Source organism: Portunus trituberculatus, chromosome 1 (assembly GCF_017591435.1).
Source record: "Portunus trituberculatus isolate SZX2019 chromosome 1, ASM1759143v1, whole genome shotgun sequence".
Taxonomy (NCBI): domain Eukaryota; kingdom Metazoa; phylum Arthropoda; class Malacostraca; order Decapoda; family Portunidae; genus Portunus; species Portunus trituberculatus.
Window position 1 is genome coordinate 4,175,248 of NC_059255.1, and position 20,000 is coordinate 4,195,247.

Genomic DNA, 20,000 nt, shown 5'->3' on the forward strand with positions numbered 1-20,000 from the left:
TACACAAATCTCAAGGTATAAATGTGTCCCAGTACTGAAGGGGTTAACATTATATTTAGCAGGTCTCTCTCTTCCATAGTAGTAGTAGTAGTAGTGGTAGTAGTAGTGGTGGTGGTGGTGGTGGTGGTGGTAGTAGTAGGTGTTTAAAGAGAATTCATTGACAGACAGACAGACAGACAGTTAGGCAATTTATCTTGTGTAATTAACCAGATCTCTCTCTCTCTCTCTCTCTCTCTCTCTCTCTCTCTCTCTCTCTCTCTCTCTCTCTCTCTCTTGTCCAGTAAACTTGTTCTTGTTTTTGTTTTCATGTTTTTTCAAAAAGTCTACTACTACTACTGCTACTACTACTACTACTACTACTACTACTACTACTACTACTACTACTACTACTACTACTACTACTACTACTACTACTACTACTACTACTACTACATATGCAATTACGTCCGAGAGAGAGAGAGAGAGAGAGAGAGACAGGAACTAAATTAATCATTCAAAAAATCACTCATACCAATTGTCAACAAAGGTGCCAGCCAATCAGCTTTGACTTCGCCTTCTCTCGACCAATCAGCGTTCGCATACCTGGGGTGGGGCGATGTCGTCACAGGCATCTCTGGTATATATATAAGAACCCTTGCTCGTGGCCCTTCAGAACACGCCAAGACGCCAGAGAATTAAGAGCTCCTGAGTTAATTGTTGTTGTTGTTGTTGTTGTTGTTGTTGTTGTTGTTGTTGGTGAAGATGTTGCGAGTAATGAGGCCTAATACTTACAAGGCCTATATGCCGCCTGTCAACTCGGGTAAGTCTTGTTGTTGTTGTTGTTGTTATTAATTCCGTTTCGTCTCATCTTCGAGTATTTCATTTTTTTTTATCCTCTCTCTCTCTCTCTCTCTCTCTCTCTCTCTCTCTCTCTCTCTCTCTCTCTCTCTCTCTCTCTCTCTCTCTCTCTCTCTCTCTCATTCCCTCCTTCCGTTTCAGAGTTTTACGACTTCGCAGGGGAAAGAGATGAGGCAGCAGCAGCTCTCCTTGCAAGACACCTCCTCAATTTGCTAGACAGGGCCAGACGCACTAAACTTCGCTCCATGGCTGCCCCCGCCCACGTCCGCGCCCACACAAACCCACACGCCCATGCCAAGGTAAGCAGAGGGTACGGGAGGAGAGAGGAGGGTCTGTATGTGTGTGTGTGTGTGTGTGTCTGGTTTAATTTGGTTTTGTTCACACACACACACACACACACATATATCAATGCATAGCCACATACCTCCACACGCGCACGCACACTGGCATGCACACACACACACACACACACACACACACACACACACACATACAGACACAGTGCAAAGATGAAGGCCAGAGAGAGAGAGGGAGAGGTGAAAGTAGAACAATACATGAATAATTAAAAGGAGAAAAATTACAATAGGTGGAGGAGGAGGAGGAGGAGGAGGAGGAGGAGGAGGAGGAACAAATAGTAGTAATAACAATAATAACATCCTCCTCCTCCTCCTCATCATCATATTCTTCTCTTTTTTCTCCTCCTCCTCCTCCTCCTCCTAATCCTCCTCCTCTTGTTCTCCTCCTTCTACTTTTCTTTTCTCTTCTCTTACTTCACCACCACCAGCACCACCACCAGCACCACCACCTCACCCTCCTTCCGTTCCCTCCCTTCAGAATGGCGGTGGTTCTCCTTCACAATGGCTGCACAAACTTATCCCAGGCAGTGACACGGTAAACGTCTATTTCCCCGAAGATTTCTTGTCTCGCGTGGTGAGGGACGTGTTGAGAATGACGGAGGGAGAAGCTACTGGCCTGAGGTACTACTTTCTGTCTCTCTGTCTGTGTCTCTCTGTGTCTTTTTTCCCGTTCGTCTCTGTCTCTTTTTTTTCTGTCTGTGTTTATCTATCTTTCTGTCTCTCTGTCTGTGTGTGTGTCTCTGGTTCTTGTTTAGTATTTACACATTTTATTGGTTTTTCGTGGTTCTAGTGGATGTTATTGGGGTTTTCGAGGTTCTAGTGGAAGTTATTGGGGTTTTTCATGGTTCTAGTGGAAGTTATTGGTGTTTTTCAAGGTTCTAGTGGAAGTTATTGGTGTTTTTCAAGGTTCTAGTGGAAGGTATTAGGGTTTTTCAAGGTTCTAGTGGAAGTTATTGGTATTTTTCAAGGTTCTAGTGGAAGTTATTAGGGTTTTTCAAGGTTCTAGTGGAAGTTACTGGTGTTTTTCAAGGTTGTAGTGGAAGTTATTGGTGTTTTTCAAGGTTCTAGTGGAAGTAATTGGTGTTTTCAAGGTTCTAGTGGAAGTTATGGGAGTTTTCACCTGTCTAAACCTCACCTCCACCTGTTTGAAGCTCACCTCCACCTTCTCTCCACTTTGCAGGGGGTGTACGCTGTGTGTGGAGCTTTGGGACGGTGGAAAGCGAGTGGTGCTGGGCAAGATTGTGTGTGACGCTCATGTGAAGTCAACCTATGTACTCTATGTCAGGCTGGTCAGAGGAGCGCCGCCTGAGGACCTCTCTGGCTTCAGGTGAGACAGAGAGAGAGAGAGAGAGAGAGAGAGAGAGAGTGAGTGAGTGAGTGAGAGAGAGAGAGAAGTGAAGAGGAAAGAAATTAAAGAAAACGAGAGAGAGAGAGAGAGAGAGAGAGAGAGAGAGAGAGAGAGAGAGAGAGAGAGAGAGAGAGAGTTGTGTATATCTGTTTTGTTTATATTTTTCTTCGTCTCTGTTTTACTGTTTTGTGTGAGTTTTCTTGCTTTCTCTCTCTCTCTCTCTCTCTCTCTCTCTCTCTCTCTCTCTCCTAACCTAGTTTCCTCTCTATTTCAGGATCTTTAACACGAGCAGTTATGAGCCAATCTATGTGAGTCCTGGCTACCAACTGGAGAAAGAGAAGAAACAGAGATAGATAGATAGAGAGAGAGAGAGAGACACAGAGAGAGAGAGAGAGAGAGAGAGAGAGAGAGAGAGAGAGAGAGAGAGAGATTTTGTATGTTTTTGAGTCAATTGCTACTCTTATTATTCATGTTAGTTAATAGTAATAGTAGTAGTAGTAGTAGTAGTAGTAGTAGTAGTATGTCATTAATAGTAACATCACATTATCATTTTATTTATGTATTACCTTTTCTACGTATTTTTCTTAATAAAACTCTAATGTAAGCGTTTATTCTTACTCCCCTCGTCCATACACACAGCTTTCCTCTACTACATGAACCTGTCTGGCTGCAATGTCGCCTCTCTTAACCCCTTCACCACTGGGACACATTTTTACCTTGAGTTTTGTGTGCCATTAGACCATTTTATTGACATTAGCAAGGGTCTATGGAGGGCTGAAGATTAATAGCCACAGTCTTCACTATTTTAATCCCTTCAGTACTGGGACACATTTTTACCTTGAGTTTTGTGTGCCATTAGACCATTTTATTGACATTAGCAAGGGTCTATGGAGGGCAGAAGATTAATAGCCACAGACTTCACTATTTTAACCCCTTCAGTACTGGGACACATTTTTACCTTGAGTTTTGTGTGCCATTAGACCATTTTATTGACATTAGCAAGGGTCTATGGAGGGCAGAAGATTAATAGCCACAGACTTCACTATTTTAACCCCTTCAGTACTGGGACACATTTTTACCTTGAGTTTTGTGTGCCATTAGACCATTTTATTGACATTAGCAAGGGTCTATGGAGGGCAGAAGATTAATGGCCACAGTCTTCACTATTTTAATCCCTTCAGTACTGGGACACATTTTTACCTTGAGTTTTGTGTGCCATTAGACCATTTTATTGACATTAGCAAGGGTCTATGGAGGGCAGAAGATTAATAGCCACAGACTTCACTATTTTAACCCCTTCAGTACTGGGACACATTTTACCTTGAGTTTTGTGTGCCATTAGACCATTTTATTGACATTAGCAAGGGTCTATGGAGGGCAGAAGATTAATAGCCACAGACTTCACTATTTTAACCCCTTCAGTACTGGGACACATTTTTACCTTGAGTTTTGTGTGCCATTAGACCATTTTATTGACATTAGCAAGGGTCTATGGAGGGCAGAAGATTAATAGCCACAGACTTCACTATTTTAACCCCTTCAGTACTGGGACACATTTTTACCTTGAGTTTTGTGTGCCATTAGACCATTGGTTCCCAACCTGGGGGTAAATTACCCCCTGGGGGTAATTTAGCAATTTTTCGGGGGTAATGGAGGGGTGACAGAAAAATGTTAAGAATTCTGAAAATCAAGTAAGCATTGGTATTAGGATTAATGTCCCTTCTCTGTACCTGATGAGGCCATTCATGATGATGATTTCCCTGCAAAGGAGGAGTGGATCACAATGCGAGCCAATGAAGCCTTGAAAATCGAATTCCAAAACCAAAATGCAGATTCCTTTTGGATTTCACGACTAGCCGACTCGCCAACTCTGTCCAAGAGAGCCTTGAAGTTGTTGGTATCATTCTCAACAACGTATCTGTGCGAGACGGGGTTCTCAACTGTGCTGGGGATGAAAACAAAAAAGAGGACTCGCTTGAATGTTGCAAACGATGCCAGGCTGGCACTTTCAACCACGAAGCCAAGAATTCCTCAACTAGCTTCAAATATGCAACTCCAACCATCTCACTGATGCTCTTGACATCTTTGGTAAGTCATTAGAGATGCAAAATGTACTAATACAATAAATAAAAGAAATTATCTCTAGTGTTTTAGTTTAGCCATATATATAAATGTTGACAACATTTTGTGAAAGGGGTAACATGCTTAATGTGGCATGCTAAATTGGGTAACAAGCTGAAAAAGGTTGGGAACCACTGCATTAGACCATTTTATTGACATTAGCAAGGGTGTATGGAGGGCAGAAGATTAATGGCCACAGTCTTCACTATTTTAATCCCTTCAGTACTGGGACACATTTTTACCTTGAGTTTTGTGTGCCATTAGACCATTTTATTGACATTAGCAAGGATCTATGGAGGGCAGAAGATTAATAGTCACAGTCTTCACTATTTTAATCCCTTCAGTACTGGGACACATTTTTACCTTGAGTTTGTGTGCCATTAGACCATTTTATTGACATTAGCAAGGGTCTATGGATGTCAGTCTTCACTATTTCAATTCCCGACATGAGTTTGTGAAGCTGTATAAAGTCACCAAACAGTCGCCAGAAGGAATATGGAGATTCACGTTTTTTTTTTTTTTTTCGGGCATTTTAAGACAGTTCGGCATGTTTTTCGGACAATTTAAGACAGTTTGACGTGTTTTTCGACATTCTAAGACAGTTTGGCATGTTTTCTCGGGCATTTAAGGACAGTTTGGCATGTGTTTCGGATATTTTAAGACAATTTCGCATGTTTTTGGACATTTTGAGACAGTTTGGCATGTTTTTCCGGCATTTTAAGACAATTTGGCATGTTTTTTAGAGCACAGAAGTGTTTGAGAATACCAACCATGGAGAGAAGGCAAGTTAAAAAGACTAAATACAGATAAACTCTCATGAGGAATAGTAGAAACCAGTAGTAAGGTCAAAGAGAATGTGTGTGGCAGGGAGAGTGACTGAGAGGCGAGTCAAGGAAGGGTAAAAGCACTGGAGGTTATTGTAGCTTCGATTTGACTTGATACATTTATTGGGATGAGTGAAATAGTGTAGCCTACACAGACCTACGTACTTGATGAGGCAGCCTTCCCACTCTTGTACCCAGAGAGAGAGAGAGAGAGAGATTGATGACTTTATTGTTGTAGCAGTGTATACAACAGAGAGAGAGAGAGAGAGAGAGGTGTAGTGTATAAAATTGAAGAAGAAAAAGAAGGGAAAGAGACAAGCGAAGAGGAAAAGTGAGGAGAAAAAAATATTGAGAGAGAGAGAGAGAGAGAAGTGAAGAGATAAGAAGAATAAACGGAGTGTGTGAAAAAGAGAAGAAGAAGAGACGTAAGGTTGAGATACTTTGAGAAGGTAAAGAGGAGAAATGAGGAGGCAGGATATAAGGCAATGCTAACACGAGTCACCAGAGACAAGAAGTGTGTGGGTTGATAAAACATTATGGAAAAGACAGGCTGAAGATTGACATGAATGAAATTAAACTATACAAGAAGAGAACGAAATAAATAGAAAAAAAAAGGATAAAAGATAACTCTAGTGGCTGATCCTTCTACAACTGGGAATAAAGTCGTAATGATAATAATAATAAGGCATGTCAATAGGTAAACATCATTGGCCAGATATCATGACTTATTTCAAAGCCACAGCCTTTCTCATCCTTGTATGACAGGTGCGTGGCGTTAAAATGGTCACCAAACACAGTCGCCATGAGGGTCTAGGGCAGCGAGGCCATGGAAAATTTTATCATCTTTTGAATAAAATAAAATAAATACACATAAATGGAAGAAACAATGCCATAAAAAGCTGTGTAAAAATATAGTTAATCATAATAAACCATAAAAACACCTCAAAGAATAAGAACTAATAGCAAAATGTGAAAAATTAAGGTAACCGTCCCTTGGTGAAGACTGACCGTTGCCCCGCCATGTGTGTGAACAACAACAAACTGAGCTAGAACGAGAGAGACCGGGCCATTACCAGCTATTATTGTGTGTGCAGGGTTAGTATCGCCTGCTGGAGATATAGAAGAGGTGGAGCAGTGGTAGTGGCAGTAGCAGTGGCAGTAGCAGCAGTAGTAGTAGCGGTGTAAGGGAGAAAATAGAGAGGAGATTACTAGCACACCTTTTGGTAAATTTAGTCTTGTTCGTTTCCTCACAAAAAAAAAAAAAAAATGGAAAGCCTTAAATAATTATTGTCAGCGTTATAGACAATCTACAACGGTGTGTGTGGGTTCAAATGACGCAGAATTAAAGGCTCTACAAGGTGAGAAGAGTGAAAGTCATGTTGATTGTGGCGTAACACTGTAATGCCATTTTTTTTTCCATCTTCACAAGGGAGGGAAATTAAATAGACACTAAAATGGTGTAGGTACAAGGAGAGACCTGAGGCACTCCACTGGCACGTAAACTGGGGTACAAGGGCAGGTACAGTGCAGGTGAAGGAAGGGCAGGTACAGTGCAGGTGAAGGAAGGCAGGTACAGTGCGGGTGAAGGAGGGCAGGTACAGTGCAGGTGAAGGAAGGGCAGGTACATTGCAGGTGAAGGAAGGGCAGGTACAGTGCAGGTGAAGGTTCGCTGAGACTCTATCATCCCAATCTGTAATACAAAATGTGGTGGTGTGGTGTGGTAATAGTGGTAGGTGAACAAGTTTGGGTAAATTTGCAGTGTGACCCAATACCTAACCTAACCAATTCGGCTTTTCTTGTATTTATTTTCCCTATGTCTAACAAGCTTGGGGACCTCCTGGAAAAATGGGGTTTTAGGCTGGGGAAACCTAACCTAAATTCTGCGCTGAAGTTATTATTAATTTCCGATAGGGTAAAATGGGGTTATAAATGGTGGTAGAAGTGTGATTTAGACGGAGAGAATGTGTAGAGTGATGTGTGGTGTATTGGTTCACACTGCAATGATAACCAAATTTAGTGTGTTTCTAAGGGTGTTTTGAGGTAAATGAGGGTGTTGTTGTGAGTTGACGTCTGAAGCAAGAAAGTGATGGGATAACCTGAATGTGCAGCTGTTTGTGAATAAGTAGACAAAATACCACAAACTGTCTTGAGTGGGAGGGAGTGTGAAAAGCAAAAATTTCCTTGTATATAGTTGCTGAAGTCATTGGTCTCACATTAACCCCTTCAGTACCAAGTGGACCTATTTTTTTTTTTTATCTTTTCTTCTTTTTTTTCCCTTGGCTGGCCCTCTTCCTACATAAAAAAAAAAAAAATGCGTTTTCATATTTTTTTTTATTTATTTATTTATTTATTCTTTATTTATACTATGTGGGCTTTTCACAGGAATTTCTAGGCTAAAGGGGGCACTTTTTGGGGTACCTCCTATCTCGAACCCCACCCGCTAGGAAACCGTTGCCCCGAGTGAGGAAGCCCAACCTACACTCGGACCGTGGACAGGATTCGAACCTGTGCACTTGTAGACCCCTCGGACCCCAAAGCACGCATGGTTCCACTGTACCACGGCGGGCCCCCATTCTGGTTTTTATTCAGTTTTATGCAGCTTTAGAAACTTTTGTGAGGGTTAAAATAGTAAAGACTTTGGCTATTAATATTTTGACATCCATAGACCCTTCCTAATGTAAGTAAAATTGTCTAATCGCACCCAAAAGTCTTGGTAAAAATGTGTTTCAATACTGAAGAGATTAAAGGCTTTGTGTGTGTGTGTATGTGTGTGTGTTATCATGTCTGGCCGTCCTACAAGTGTAAAAGAATGTGCAAACACTTAATGGTCCTGGCAAGATGGTTAATTGACATATGCCACCAACACCTTTGTACGTGGAAACTGTTTACACCCATTAACGTGTACTGGAGGAAAGCATGTCTGTTCTGGACGCACCTTGAAAGCCATGTTCATTTTGGTGTAATACTTTAATAATACCCTCTTTCTCTACCTTCTTCCTGCCATCTCTTCTTCATCTCTCTCTCCACCACACACTGACACACTTCTTCATCTCTCTCTTCATCTCAGACTGATACACAGTTCATCTCTCTCTTCACCACACACTGACACACCCTTCTTCATATTTCTTCATCTCAGACTGATACACTTCTTCATCTCTCTTCATCTCAGACTGACACACTTCATCTCTCTCTCTCTTCATCTCAGACTGACACACACTTCTTCATCTCTCTTCATCTCAGACTGACACACACTTCTTCATCTCAGACTGACACACACTTCATCTCTCTTCATCTCAGACTGATACACTTCTTCATCTCCCTCTTCACCACACACTGACACACAACTTTTCATCTCAGACTGATACACAGCTTTCCAACAGAGGTGAGCAGCAGCAGCAACAGCAACAGCAGCAGCAGGAGCAGGATGGCAGAGCAGAAGGCAGAGGGGGATGCGGTGGAGGTGGAGGAAGGAGGCAGTGTGCTGGTGAAGTTTGTCACCAAGCAGGAACAGTGAGTCAACCTGTACAGTATTATTTCACTCATTTTACTAAACCTTCCTCCCTTGTTTTTTTTTTTTTTTCTTCATAATATTTCTCCTTTATTGTTTCACTTTACTTATTAAACGTTCTTTTTTTTATATAATTTTTCTCCTTTTTTCTGCATCAATTCTGCTGTTGACACTTGCATTAATATCAGTGTTAATGAGAAACTCCCTGCCTGCTGCTGTGTCTCCACCTTCCTGTGATTTGACAATTTAAGAGGGAGATTTCAACACATTTATCCCTGTATTGTGGCTAACTCTCAAACCTGCAGGGGACTGGCAACTGAGTGGGCTTTTTTTTTTTTTTCCTTTTAATGTTGCCATTTGATCAGTTTTACCCTCTCACAGAAAATAAATAAATAAAATAGACTTTTCTAAGGCAGTGTGTTTATGGCCCCTGTTTTGTTCCATTTTTTGTTGCTCTTGGCCAGAGAGAGAGAGAGAGAGAGAGAGAGAGAGAGAGAGCTATTACATTATCTACTACAAAAAAGAAAGAAATTTTTATATTTTTACTAATTTTCTTTGCTGAGAGAGAGAGAGAGAGAGAGAGAAAGAAAGAGAGCTATTACATTATCTGCTACAAAAAAGAAAGATATTTTTATATTTTTACTAATTTTCTTTGCTGTGAGAGAGAGAGAGAGAGAGAGAGAGAGAGAGAGAGAGAGAGAGAGAGAGAGAGAGAGAGAGAGAGTTCACCATCACCCTTCCCCCCTCGGGCCAGCTTTCCCCTCTTACATAGAAAATAAATAAATAAAAATAACACCATTTTCTAAGACATATGTTTACTGTACCTAACCTAACCTAACCTCCCCGCCCCCCCTTAGGTATGCAGTGCCAGGGTCGTCTGTCTTGGTGAACATAAACAGCAATCCGGCCAAGCTCAATGAGATCGTCCATGCCTTCATTAAGCAAGGCGAGTATTTATTGGCATTTATTTAGCATTGTTATTGTTGTTTGCAGCATTTCACCAGGTTCAGTCAGTCACCAAGCATTTTTTATCATTTTAGTCACTTACCAAACATTTTAACCCTTATTCACCATTACTATTGTCATTTCCAGCATTTTTATCAGCATTTCACCAGGTTCAGTCACTCACCAAGCATTTTTTATCATTTTAGTCACTCACCAAGCATTTTTATCATTTTAGTCACTCACCAAGCACATTCAACATTACTATTGTCATTTCCAGCATTTTTATCAGCATTTCACCAGGTTCAGTCACTCACCAAGCATTTTTTATCATTTTAGTCACTCACCAAGCATTTTATCATTATTCACCATTACTATTGTTATTTCCAGCAATTTTTATCAGCATTTCACCAGGTTCAGTCACTCACCAAGCATTTTTTATCATTTTAGTCACTCACCAAGCATTTTTATCATTATTCACCATTACTATTGTTATTTCCAGCAATTTTTATCAGCATTTCACCAGGTTCAGTCACTCACCAAGCATTTTTATCATTTTTTCACCAAGCATTTTTATCATTATTCACCATTACTATTCACCAAGCATTTTTATCATTATTCACCATTACTATTGTTATTTCCAGCAATTTTTATCAGCATTTCACCAGGTTCAGTCACTCACCAAGCATTTTTTATCATTTTAGTCACTCACCAAGCATTTTAACCCTTATTCACCATTATTATTGTCATTTCCAGCATTTTTATAAACATTTCACCAGGTTCAGTCAGTCACCAAGCATTTTTTATCATTTCAGTCACTCACCAAGCATTTTAACCCTTATTCACCATTACTATTGTCATTTCCAGCATTTTTACCAGCATTTCACCAGGTTCAGTCAGTCACCAAGCATTTTTATCATTTACTTAGTCAGTCACCAAGCATTTTTATCATTTTAGTCACTCACCAAGCACATTCACCATTACTATTATTATTTCCAGCAATTTTTATCAGCATTTCACCAGGTTAAGTCACTCACCAAGCATTTTTATCATTTCAGTCACTCACCAAGCATTTCAACCCTTATTCACCATTACTATTGTCATTTCCAGCAATTTTTATCAGCATTTCACCAGGTTCAGTCACTCACCAAGCATTTGTTTTCCTATTTACTGTTGTTGTTTATCTCTCTCTCTCCTCTCTCTCCTCTCCATCTCCTTGTCTCTCTCCCTCCCTTACCTAACCTAACCTAACCTTTCTCCACAGTGTCAGACCCGTCGAGAGAGTTACCACGCCTTGACTTTGTGGTGGAGGGGCAGCTGCTGGTGGGGAAGCTGCGCCACAGACTGGAGGATAGCGGGAGGAGTATGGAGGGAGTGGTGGAGGTGGAGTATTTAGAGAAACTTCCTCCACCCACTCCAAAAGACTCTCTCCACCACGATGACTGGGTGTCCACGGTGCAGGCGACGGATCAGTGGTGAGAGGGAGAGGGAGAGGGAGATGGAAGAGAGAGTGAGTGGGAGAGAGGGAGAGAAAATGCCAGAAAAGAGAGTGACAGAGTGAGAAAGAGAGATAGGAATGTAAAAAAGAATGAGAGAAAAAAGAGATGGAGGAGGGAGAGGGTGAGAGAGAGGTGAAAGAAAGAGAGAGAGAGAGAGTGAAAGAAAGAGAGAGAGGGTGAAAGGAAAAGAGACAAGGGGTGAAAAGAGAGAGAGAGAGAGGGTGAAAGAGAGAGAGAGAGACAGACAGACAACAATATTTCACCATTACGAACATACTCTCACACTAGACACACTTCCAAATCATCACCCTAGAGACCAATACTTCACCCTAATTAACACTCGTCCCTCAACACACCCTAAACAAGCACATTTTAACCCTGACCAACCCTAACACACTGCCAACACACCCTAACACACTCCAACACACCCTAAATTAACCGACACTCACTCTAACACAGCCAGATTCACCCTATTTTTTCCCATTCACCCTAGTTTATTCTTGTTCACTCTATCTTCTCCCTAATCACCCTATCTCCTCAGTTCACCCTAAAAGTCACCCAATTCACGTAAAAACACCCCAAAACACTCAAAAACACCCAAAATACCTTAAACACCCAAAAATACCCCAAAAATACCCCAAAACACCCTCAAACACAGCAAAACACCCTTAAACACACCCAAAACACCTAAAAACACACCCAAAATACCCATAAACACCTCAAAACACCCCAAAACACCAAAACACCCTCAAACACACCAAAACACCATCAAACACACCAAAACGCCCTCAAAACACACACAAAACACCCTAAAACACCCCAAAACACCCATAAAACACACAAAAACACCCTTAATATTCACCCTACGTCCTCCTACAGGCTTCTGACAGGGTGCTACGACAACACCCTACACCTGTGGTCCGTGGAGGGACTGGCAGAGGGGCAGGGTGACCGGGCCCATAGACTGACCATCCCTGCACACCGAGCCCCTGTCAAGGCAGTTACTTGGATCAACACAGAGGCTCCCCTGCTGTCCTTCATCAGGTGAGAGGGAGAGGGAGAGGGGGAGAGGAAGGGGGAGGGGGAGAGGGAGAGGGAGCAAAAGGGAGAGGAGGGAAAATGAAAGAGAGAGAGAGAGATAGAGAGGAAAAGGGAGAGGAGGGAAAAGAGAGAGAGAGAGAGAGAGAGAGAAATGAGAGAGAGAGAGAGAGAGAGAGAGAGAGAGAGAGAGAGAGAGAGAAAATGAGAGAGAGAGAGAGAGTGAGAGCGAGAGAGAGAGAGGGGGAATGAGAGAGAGAGAGAAAAGAGAGAGAGAGAGAGAGAGAGAGAGGGAGAGGGAGGGAAAATGAGAGAGAAAACTAATTTACTTTAAAACCACAAATTTCTTCACCTCCTCCTCCTCCTCCTCCTCCTCCTCCTCCTCCTCCTCCTCCTCCTCCTCCTCCTCCTCCTCCTCCTCCTCCCACCACTACCACTACCACCACCACAACAACCACTCCTACCACACTTCTCTACCACACCACAGCACCTCCATAGACCAGACAGCGGTGGTGTGGGTGTGGCGCAGTGACACCAACGCTGTGGAGTGTGTCAGCGAGTGTCACGGCCACAGCCAGAGTGTCGAGTGTGTTGCTGTGGACGAGAGGAGGGAACACTTCGCCACAGGATCTTGGGATAACCTGCTCAAAATTTGGACTACTGGTAAGAGAAAGAGAGAGAGAGAGAGAGAGAGAGAGAGAGAGAGAGAGAGAATAATACTACACAAACTCAAGTAGAGAAAAATAAAGATAATGATGTAGAGAGAGAGAGAGAGAGAGAGAGAGTAATTTTCTTTAACTTTCACAGGGAACCAGAAAGAGAGAGAGGAAGAGAATGAAGGAGAAGATCAAGAGAAGAAGAGGAGAAAAGCAAAGAAGCCACAGAAGAAGGTAAGAGAGAGAGAGAGAGAGAGAGAGAGAGAGAGAGAGAGAATAATTTCAGCCATCCTTTACCAAAATTTGCCTTTTTTTTTTTTTTTTTTTTTAATCCTTTACCAAAATTTGCCTTTCTTTTCTTTAATCCTCTCTCTCTCTCTCTCTCTCTCTCTCTCTCTCTCTCTCTCTCTCTCTCTCTCCCACCCCCCCCCGAACCTAACCTAAACATTTATTTGCAGACCCCAATTGTGACGTTAGCGGGACACACTGAGAGTATTGGGGGTGTGGCATGGACCGGGCCAGGGGAGGTGACCACAGCCTCTTGGGACCACTCGCTCCGTGTTTGGGACGCAGAAATAGGAGGTGTCAAAACGCAGGCTGTTGGAAATTGTGCGTTTTTCTGCCTATCTTGGTCGCCACTTCACCACGCCTTGCTGACTGGGTGTGCCGATCGCCATATTAGGCTTTATGATCCTAGAGATACTGGTATGTGGTGTTTGGGGGTGTTTGCGGTGTTTTGGGGGTGTTTGTGGTGTTTTGGGGTGTTTGAATGTATTTTAGATGTGTTTTGGATGTGTTTTGGGGGTGTTTGAGTGTTTTGGGTGTGTTTGAGGGTGTTTGGGGATGTTTTAAGGTGTTTATGGGTGTTTTGGGTGTGTTTGAGGGTGTTTTGCTGTGTTTGAGGGTGTTTTGAGGTGTTTATGGGTGTTTTGGGTGTGATTTTAGGTGTTTTTGGTGTGTTTGAGGGTGTTTTGCTGTGTTTTCAGGTGTTTTAGGTGTGTTTTGGGGTATTTTGGTGTGTTTGACAGTTTGGGTGTGTTTTGGAGAGTTGGAGTGTTTTAGGGGTGTTTTGGATGTGTTTTTCAGTGTTTGGGGGTGTTTTGGTGTGTTTTGGAGGTGTTTGGGTATATTTTGGGAGTGTTTGAGGGTGTTTTGGATATGTTTGAGTGCATTTGGGTGTGTTTGAGTGCATTTCTGTGTGTTTTGAGTGTGTTTGGATGCTCTTGTATGCGTGCGTGAGTGAGTGAGTTTAATATATGAGCTAACCTAACCTTTCTCTCTCTCTCTCTATCTATCTATCTCTATCTCTCTATCTCTCCCTTCTCTCCCTCTCCCTCTCTTGGTGACACACACAGAGGGGTCGGTGGTGAAACAGAAGTTCTCGTCACACAGTAAGTGGGTTCCCAGTGTAAGGTGGAGCAACACAGCCGAGCATCACTTTGTCTCAGGGGGATACGACAACTTCATCAAACTCTGGGATGTCCGCAGGTGAGGAAATTGATTAGGTTAGGATAGGATAGGAGGAAATTAATTAGGTTAGATTAGGATAGGAGGAAATTAATTAGGTTAGATTAGGTTAGGATGGGATAGGAGGAAATTAATTAGGTTAGATTAGGATAGGAGGAAATTAATTAGGTTAGATTAGGTTAGGATAGGATAGGAGGAAATTAATTAGGTTAGATTAGGATAGGAGGAAATTCATTAGGTTAGACTAGGTTAGGATAGGATAGGAGGAAATTAATTAGGTTAGATTAGGATAGGAGGAAATTAATTAGGTTAGATTAGGTTAGGATTAGGATAGGAGGAAATTAATTAAGTTAGGATAGGAGGAAATTAATTAGGTTTATTTTATTTTGTTTTATTTATCTATTTTCTAGTTTTTTTTATTTTTATTTATTTATTTATTTGTTTATTTAGGTTAGGCTAGGTTACAAAATTCCAGGATATATTTTTGTGCCTTTCCGTTACGACAACCTCTTCAAACTCTGGGATGTCCGCAGGTGAGGAAATAGGTTAGGTTAGGAATTTCTTGAGATGTCCGCAGGTGAGGGGAAAATTGATTAGATTAAGATTTATTATATTTTATTTTATTCTATTTCATTTTTTATTCATTTTTTTATTATTTTTTTTGTGTATGTGTTAGGCTAAGTTTTATTTATTTATTTATTTTTTTTTTTTTCTATAATTTATTTTCTATCTATCTATTTATTTATTTATTGTGTGTGTGTGTGTGTGTGTGTGTGTGTAGGTGAGAGGAAAGTTAGGTTAGGTTAGGAAATTTTTAGGACATCCGCAGGTAACTAGAAAAATACATTAGGTTAGGTTAGATGTATTTAATTTCTCTCTCTCTCTCTCTCTCTCTCTCTCTCTCTCTCTCTCTCTCTCTCTCTCTCTCTCTCTCTCTCTCTCTCTCTCTCTCTCTCTCTCAAATAACACCTGTCTCCCTCTCCCTCTCCCCCAGCCCCCGCGCGCCTCTGTACGACTTGACAGGCCACGAGGACAAGGTGTTGGCTGTTGACTGGTCCAACCCGAAGTATGTGGTCAGCGGAGGAGCAGACTGTACCAGCAAAGTGTTCGCCACATGAGAGAGAGAGAGAGAGAGAGAGAAAGTGAGAGAGTGAGGAAGAGAAAGTGAGAGTGAGTAAGAGAGAGAGAGAGAGAGAGAATGTGTGAGTGAGTAAGAGAGAGAGAGAGAGAGAGAGAGAGAGAGCTTAGTTTAATATTTAGTGACAATAAGAAGTAAAAAGAAGAGGAAGAAGAGGAAGAGGAGGAGGAAGACAGACAGACAGACAGACAAGAATTTAGATACAGTGAGAATGATAATAATAATAATAATAATAATAATAATGAAATGATGATGATGATGATGATTAATAAAATACTGAAGTGGTTATTGGCATTTTTTCTCTACCCTCTCTCTCTCTCTCTCTCTCTCTCTCTCTCTCTCTCTCTCTCTCTCTCTCTCTCTTACCTAACCCCATAGATAAGGTATCACACACACACACACACACACACACACACACAGTGATAACAATTAATCCTATCTACACACACACACACACACACACACACGCAAAGTTAATCAAATAGATATAATAGATATTTCTGCTTAATTGTGATTTAAGATAAGATTAAGATAAGACAGTTGTAATAGTAGTAATAGTAGTAGTAGTAGTAGTAATAGTAGTAGTAATGGTGTTAGTAATAGTAGTAGTGGTTGTGATGGTAGTAGTGGTGGTGGTAATAGTTGTAGTAGTAGTGGTAGTCATAGTAGTAGTAATAGTGATGGTAGTGGTTGTGATAGTAGTAGTAGTAGTAGTAGTGGTGGTGGTGATGGTGGTGGTGGTGGTCATCAATATTTCGTTAATATATCTAATCATTTATTTATTTAATTTGTTTTTTTTTCTTAATTTCATATCATCTTTAACCAGAGAGAGAGAGAGAAAGATGAGGAGAGATATGTCAATAAAGAGAGAGACAAAAGGAAGATAGGGAGAGTAAAAGTAGAAATGAGAGAGAGAGAGAGAGAGAGAGAGAGAAGAGGAGAGGAGAGGAAAGAAAAACATATAGCCGTAACAACGAGAGAGAGAGAGAGAGAGAGAAGAGGAGAGGAGGAAAGAAAAACATTATATAGCCGTAACAACGAGAGAGAGAGAGAGAGAGAGAGAGAGAGAGAAAGAGAGAGAAGAGAGAAAGAAAAAGTAAGGAATTAGTTAGAAGAAAAATCAGAATAAAATAAGATTATGCAAGAAAAAAATAAGAAAAAGACAAAATAAATGATAAGAAGAAAAATAAGAAAAAAAGGAATATATAAAAGGAATTAAGAGAAAAAAATAATAAAGATGATAATAAGAAATGATGAGAGAGAGAGAGAGAGAGAGAGAGAGAGAGAGAGAGAGAGAGAGAGAGAGAGAGAGAGAAATAGAGAAAGACACAGAAAAAGAATCAGAAGATGAAAAACAACAACAAAACAATGAAAAATACAAAACATGATAAAACAAGAACAGATAAAATAAATAATAAAAAAATAGACAGAGAGAAGAAAAACAAATAAATAGACACAAAAAAAGAACTAAAAGATAGAACACAACAATAAAACAATAAGAAAGATACAAAACATGATAAAACAGAAAAAAAAGAAGATAAATAATAAAAAAAAGAAAGACAGAAAGCATAAAAACAAAAACAAGACACATAAAAAGAATAAACAAATAAAACACAACAATAAAACAATAAAACAAATCAAGAAAACGTTAAAATAAGCCCAAGGGATAATGAGCCATAAGGGAGTGGAGAGGGAGAGTGAGAGAGAGAGAGGGAGAGGGAGTGACGGCCATGTTAGTGACGTCAGTTTGCTTCCTGTCTCGGGATATCTCGTTCCGTCTCGCTGTGAGAGGACTGGGAGAGCAAGTTATTTTGAGATATGGATTTGTGAGAGGCGAGGGTATAGCACTGTCTACACAAACCCGATTCCCTCCGCCAAGTTACGTGGAACAGCCTCCCCCCCCCTGCTGTGAGGTCAGGCCAAGCTGTGAGAGGCAGGGAGAGGCAATGGCCGGCCTGTGAGGAGAGAGAGAGAGAGGGAGGGACTGTGCGTGCGTGCGTGCGTGTGTGTGTACTGCCACCACCACCACCGCCACCACCACAGCCAGTTTTGACCTATTCTTGGGGGGAGGGGCTGTGTGTGCGTGTGTTCGTGCGCGCTGCTTCTCTACGTGTGCCTGTGTGCCTGCGAGCAAGCGCGCCGGTGGTCTAATTTGCCCTCATCTTTCACCTGACCTCACCTGACCCACCCCTGTGACCTGACCCCGCTTGTGACCTCGCCAGACACGTCCCGGACACGTTCTGACTTGCGCCATGGTGAGGTGTGGGGTGTGAATGCCGTCTGTGACCTGGGCTGAGCTGGCGTGACCTCACCTGCTGCTGTGACCTCGCCCGGGATCATGTCAAGCACGGGGGGAACCTTCGTGGACCGGATTGACCCCTTCGCCAAGAGGTCACTCAAAAAGAAGCCCAAGAGGTCACAAGGGTCATCCCGATACAGAACCACCAATGATGTAGAACTTCAGCCTCTGCCCCTGCTCAAAGGTGACCCCCACACCCCCCTACCCTCACCTGACTTACTGTGACCTCACCCTACCCCTTTGTGACCTCACCCTACCCCTCTGTGACCTCACCATATTCCTCTGTGACCTCCAGTTTCCATTCTTCATTTTCTTATTATTTTGCGTTTTTTTATGCATTTTTGTGACCTTTGACCCTCTCTGTGACCTCTTCTACACCTCCCTACCCTCACCTGACCTCCTGTGACCTCACCTTATTCCTCTGTGACCTCAATTTTTCGTTCTTCATTTTTTTCCTTTTTCTCATTTTCTATGCATTTTTGTGACCTTTGACCCCCTTCTGTGACTTCTTCACCCCCTCTACCCTTACCTGACCTCCCTCTCCCTCTGTGACCTCCTATGACCTCCTTACCCCTTCTTGTGACCTCTCAATATTTCTGGTTAATTTTCTTCTTATTTCTCATTTTCTGTGCACTTTTGGTGACCTTTGACCTCAATTGTGAACCTCTCTGTGACCTCCTCTACCCTACTGTGACCTTTTATGCCCTCCATCTCAGTCTTCATATCCCTCTGTCAGTATCTTGGTTTTCAAGGTCAATTTTCTCCACATATCTTGTTTTCTATGTATTTCTGTAATCTTTGACCACTTTTGTGACACCCTCTGACCACCTGTAAGCCCCATATGATCCCCTTGTTGCATTCATGTCTCTCAATCTGTATCTCAATTTTTTAGGTCAATTTTCCCCTTATATCTTGTTTTCTATGCATTTCTGTGACCTTTGACATTGTGACCCCCCTGTAAAGAGGGAGAGAAAGAGTTTGTGTGTGTGTGTGTGTGTGTGTGTGTGTGTGTGTGTTCCAGTATCCTTCACACACTGCCTCGTCCTGATCTTCTTTACATGTCCTCTGGTGCTGGTGACAGAAGATGATGATCTTCTGTCACCAGCACCAGGTCTTCCTTGTCTATCTTTTCAGTGCCATTGACTGTCTTCTACATTGTTATTACATCTCCTCTTTCTCTTCTATCTTGTGTGTGTGTGTATAATTCACCTCGGTCATCTGCTGGTCACCCAGCCAGTCCTCCCCATTACGGAGCGAGCTCAGAGCTCATAGACCGATCTTCGGGTAGGACTTAGACCACAACACACTCCACACACCGGGACAGCGAGGCCACAACCCCTCCAGTTACATCCCGTACCTATTTACTGCTAGGTGAACACACCCACACATTAAGAGGCTTGCTCATTTGCCTCGCCGCCCCGGGACTTGAACCCGGCCCTCTTGATTGTGAGTCGAGCGTGCTAACCACTACACTACCCAGTGTGTGTGTGTGTGCGTGCGTGCATGTGTTTGTGCGTGCGTGCGTGCGATGTGCGGTTCCATTTTTCTTTCAATTTATTTTCTTCATTAATGCGCTAAATCTTTCCTCCTTCCAAGCGCATCAAAACGAAAAAGGAAAAAAATATTAATAAACCGTTCTCTCTCTCTCTCTCTCTCTCTCTCTCTCTCTCTCTCTCTCTCTCTCTCTCTCTCTCTCTCTCTCGCCAAATGTCAACTTAACCCCTCCAATAGCATGACACATTTCCATATTCATTCTGGTGACTATTTGGTGACTTTCTACACATTCAGAAACACATGTGGGGGTTAAAATGGTGAAGATTGTGGCCATTAATCTTGTGACCTCCATAGATCCTTGCTAATGTCAATAAAACGGTCTAATCATAGCCAAACTATCTTAAAATGTCATCAAAACTGTCACACTGTCTTAAAATGCCTTAAAAACATGCTAAACTGTCTTAAAATGCCAT

General features: G+C 41.9%; 3 protein-coding genes across 5 annotated transcripts in view; all 3 read left to right on the forward strand.

The window, feature by feature from the left end:
- Nucleotides 1-640: 640 nt before the first annotated feature.
- Nucleotides 641-4,680, forward strand: LOC123510755 (DNA damage-inducible transcript 4-like protein). 3 transcript variants are annotated; one of them, XM_045266306.1, is made up of 5 exons: nt 641-799; nt 979-1,136; nt 1,672-1,814; nt 2,374-2,520; nt 4,310-4,680. In XM_045266306.1, exons 1-5 carry the CDS (start codon nt 742-744, stop codon nt 4,344-4,346), a joined length of 543 nt encoding a protein of 180 aa, XP_045122241.1. In that variant the 5' UTR covers nt 641-741; the 3' UTR covers nt 4,347-4,680. The 3 variants fall into 3 exon arrangements, with proteins under 3 accessions (XP_045122241.1, XP_045122167.1, XP_045122085.1); XM_045266232.1 differs by lacking the exon at nt 4,310-4,680 and adding an exon at nt 3,181-3,313; XM_045266150.1 differs by lacking the exon at nt 4,310-4,680 and adding an exon at nt 2,816-3,068.
- A 1,827-nt stretch (nt 4,681-6,507) lies between these two features.
- Nucleotides 6,508-16,015, forward strand: LOC123510683 (ribosome biogenesis protein WDR12 homolog). Its single transcript, XM_045266038.1, has 10 exons — nt 6,508-6,581; nt 8,867-8,996; nt 9,852-9,940; nt 11,201-11,411; nt 12,315-12,479; nt 12,961-13,136; nt 13,281-13,363; nt 13,588-13,834; nt 14,485-14,617; nt 15,591-16,015. Exons 2-10 carry the CDS (start codon nt 8,911-8,913, stop codon nt 15,712-15,714), a joined length of 1,314 nt encoding a protein of 437 aa, XP_045121973.1. The 5' UTR covers nt 6,508-6,581; nt 8,867-8,910; the 3' UTR covers nt 15,715-16,015.
- A 1,439-nt stretch (nt 16,016-17,454) lies between these two features.
- LOC123510610 (serine/threonine-protein phosphatase 2A 56 kDa regulatory subunit epsilon isoform-like) overlaps nt 17,455-20,000 on the forward strand; it is a 19,414-nt gene continuing 16,868 nt past the window's right edge. The window contains exon 1 of the mRNA XM_045265929.1: nt 17,455-18,217. Coding sequence (XP_045121864.1) covers nt 18,073-18,217 — 145 coding nt within the window. The 5' untranslated portion in view covers nt 17,455-18,072. The remainder of the gene's footprint in view (nt 18,218-20,000) is intronic.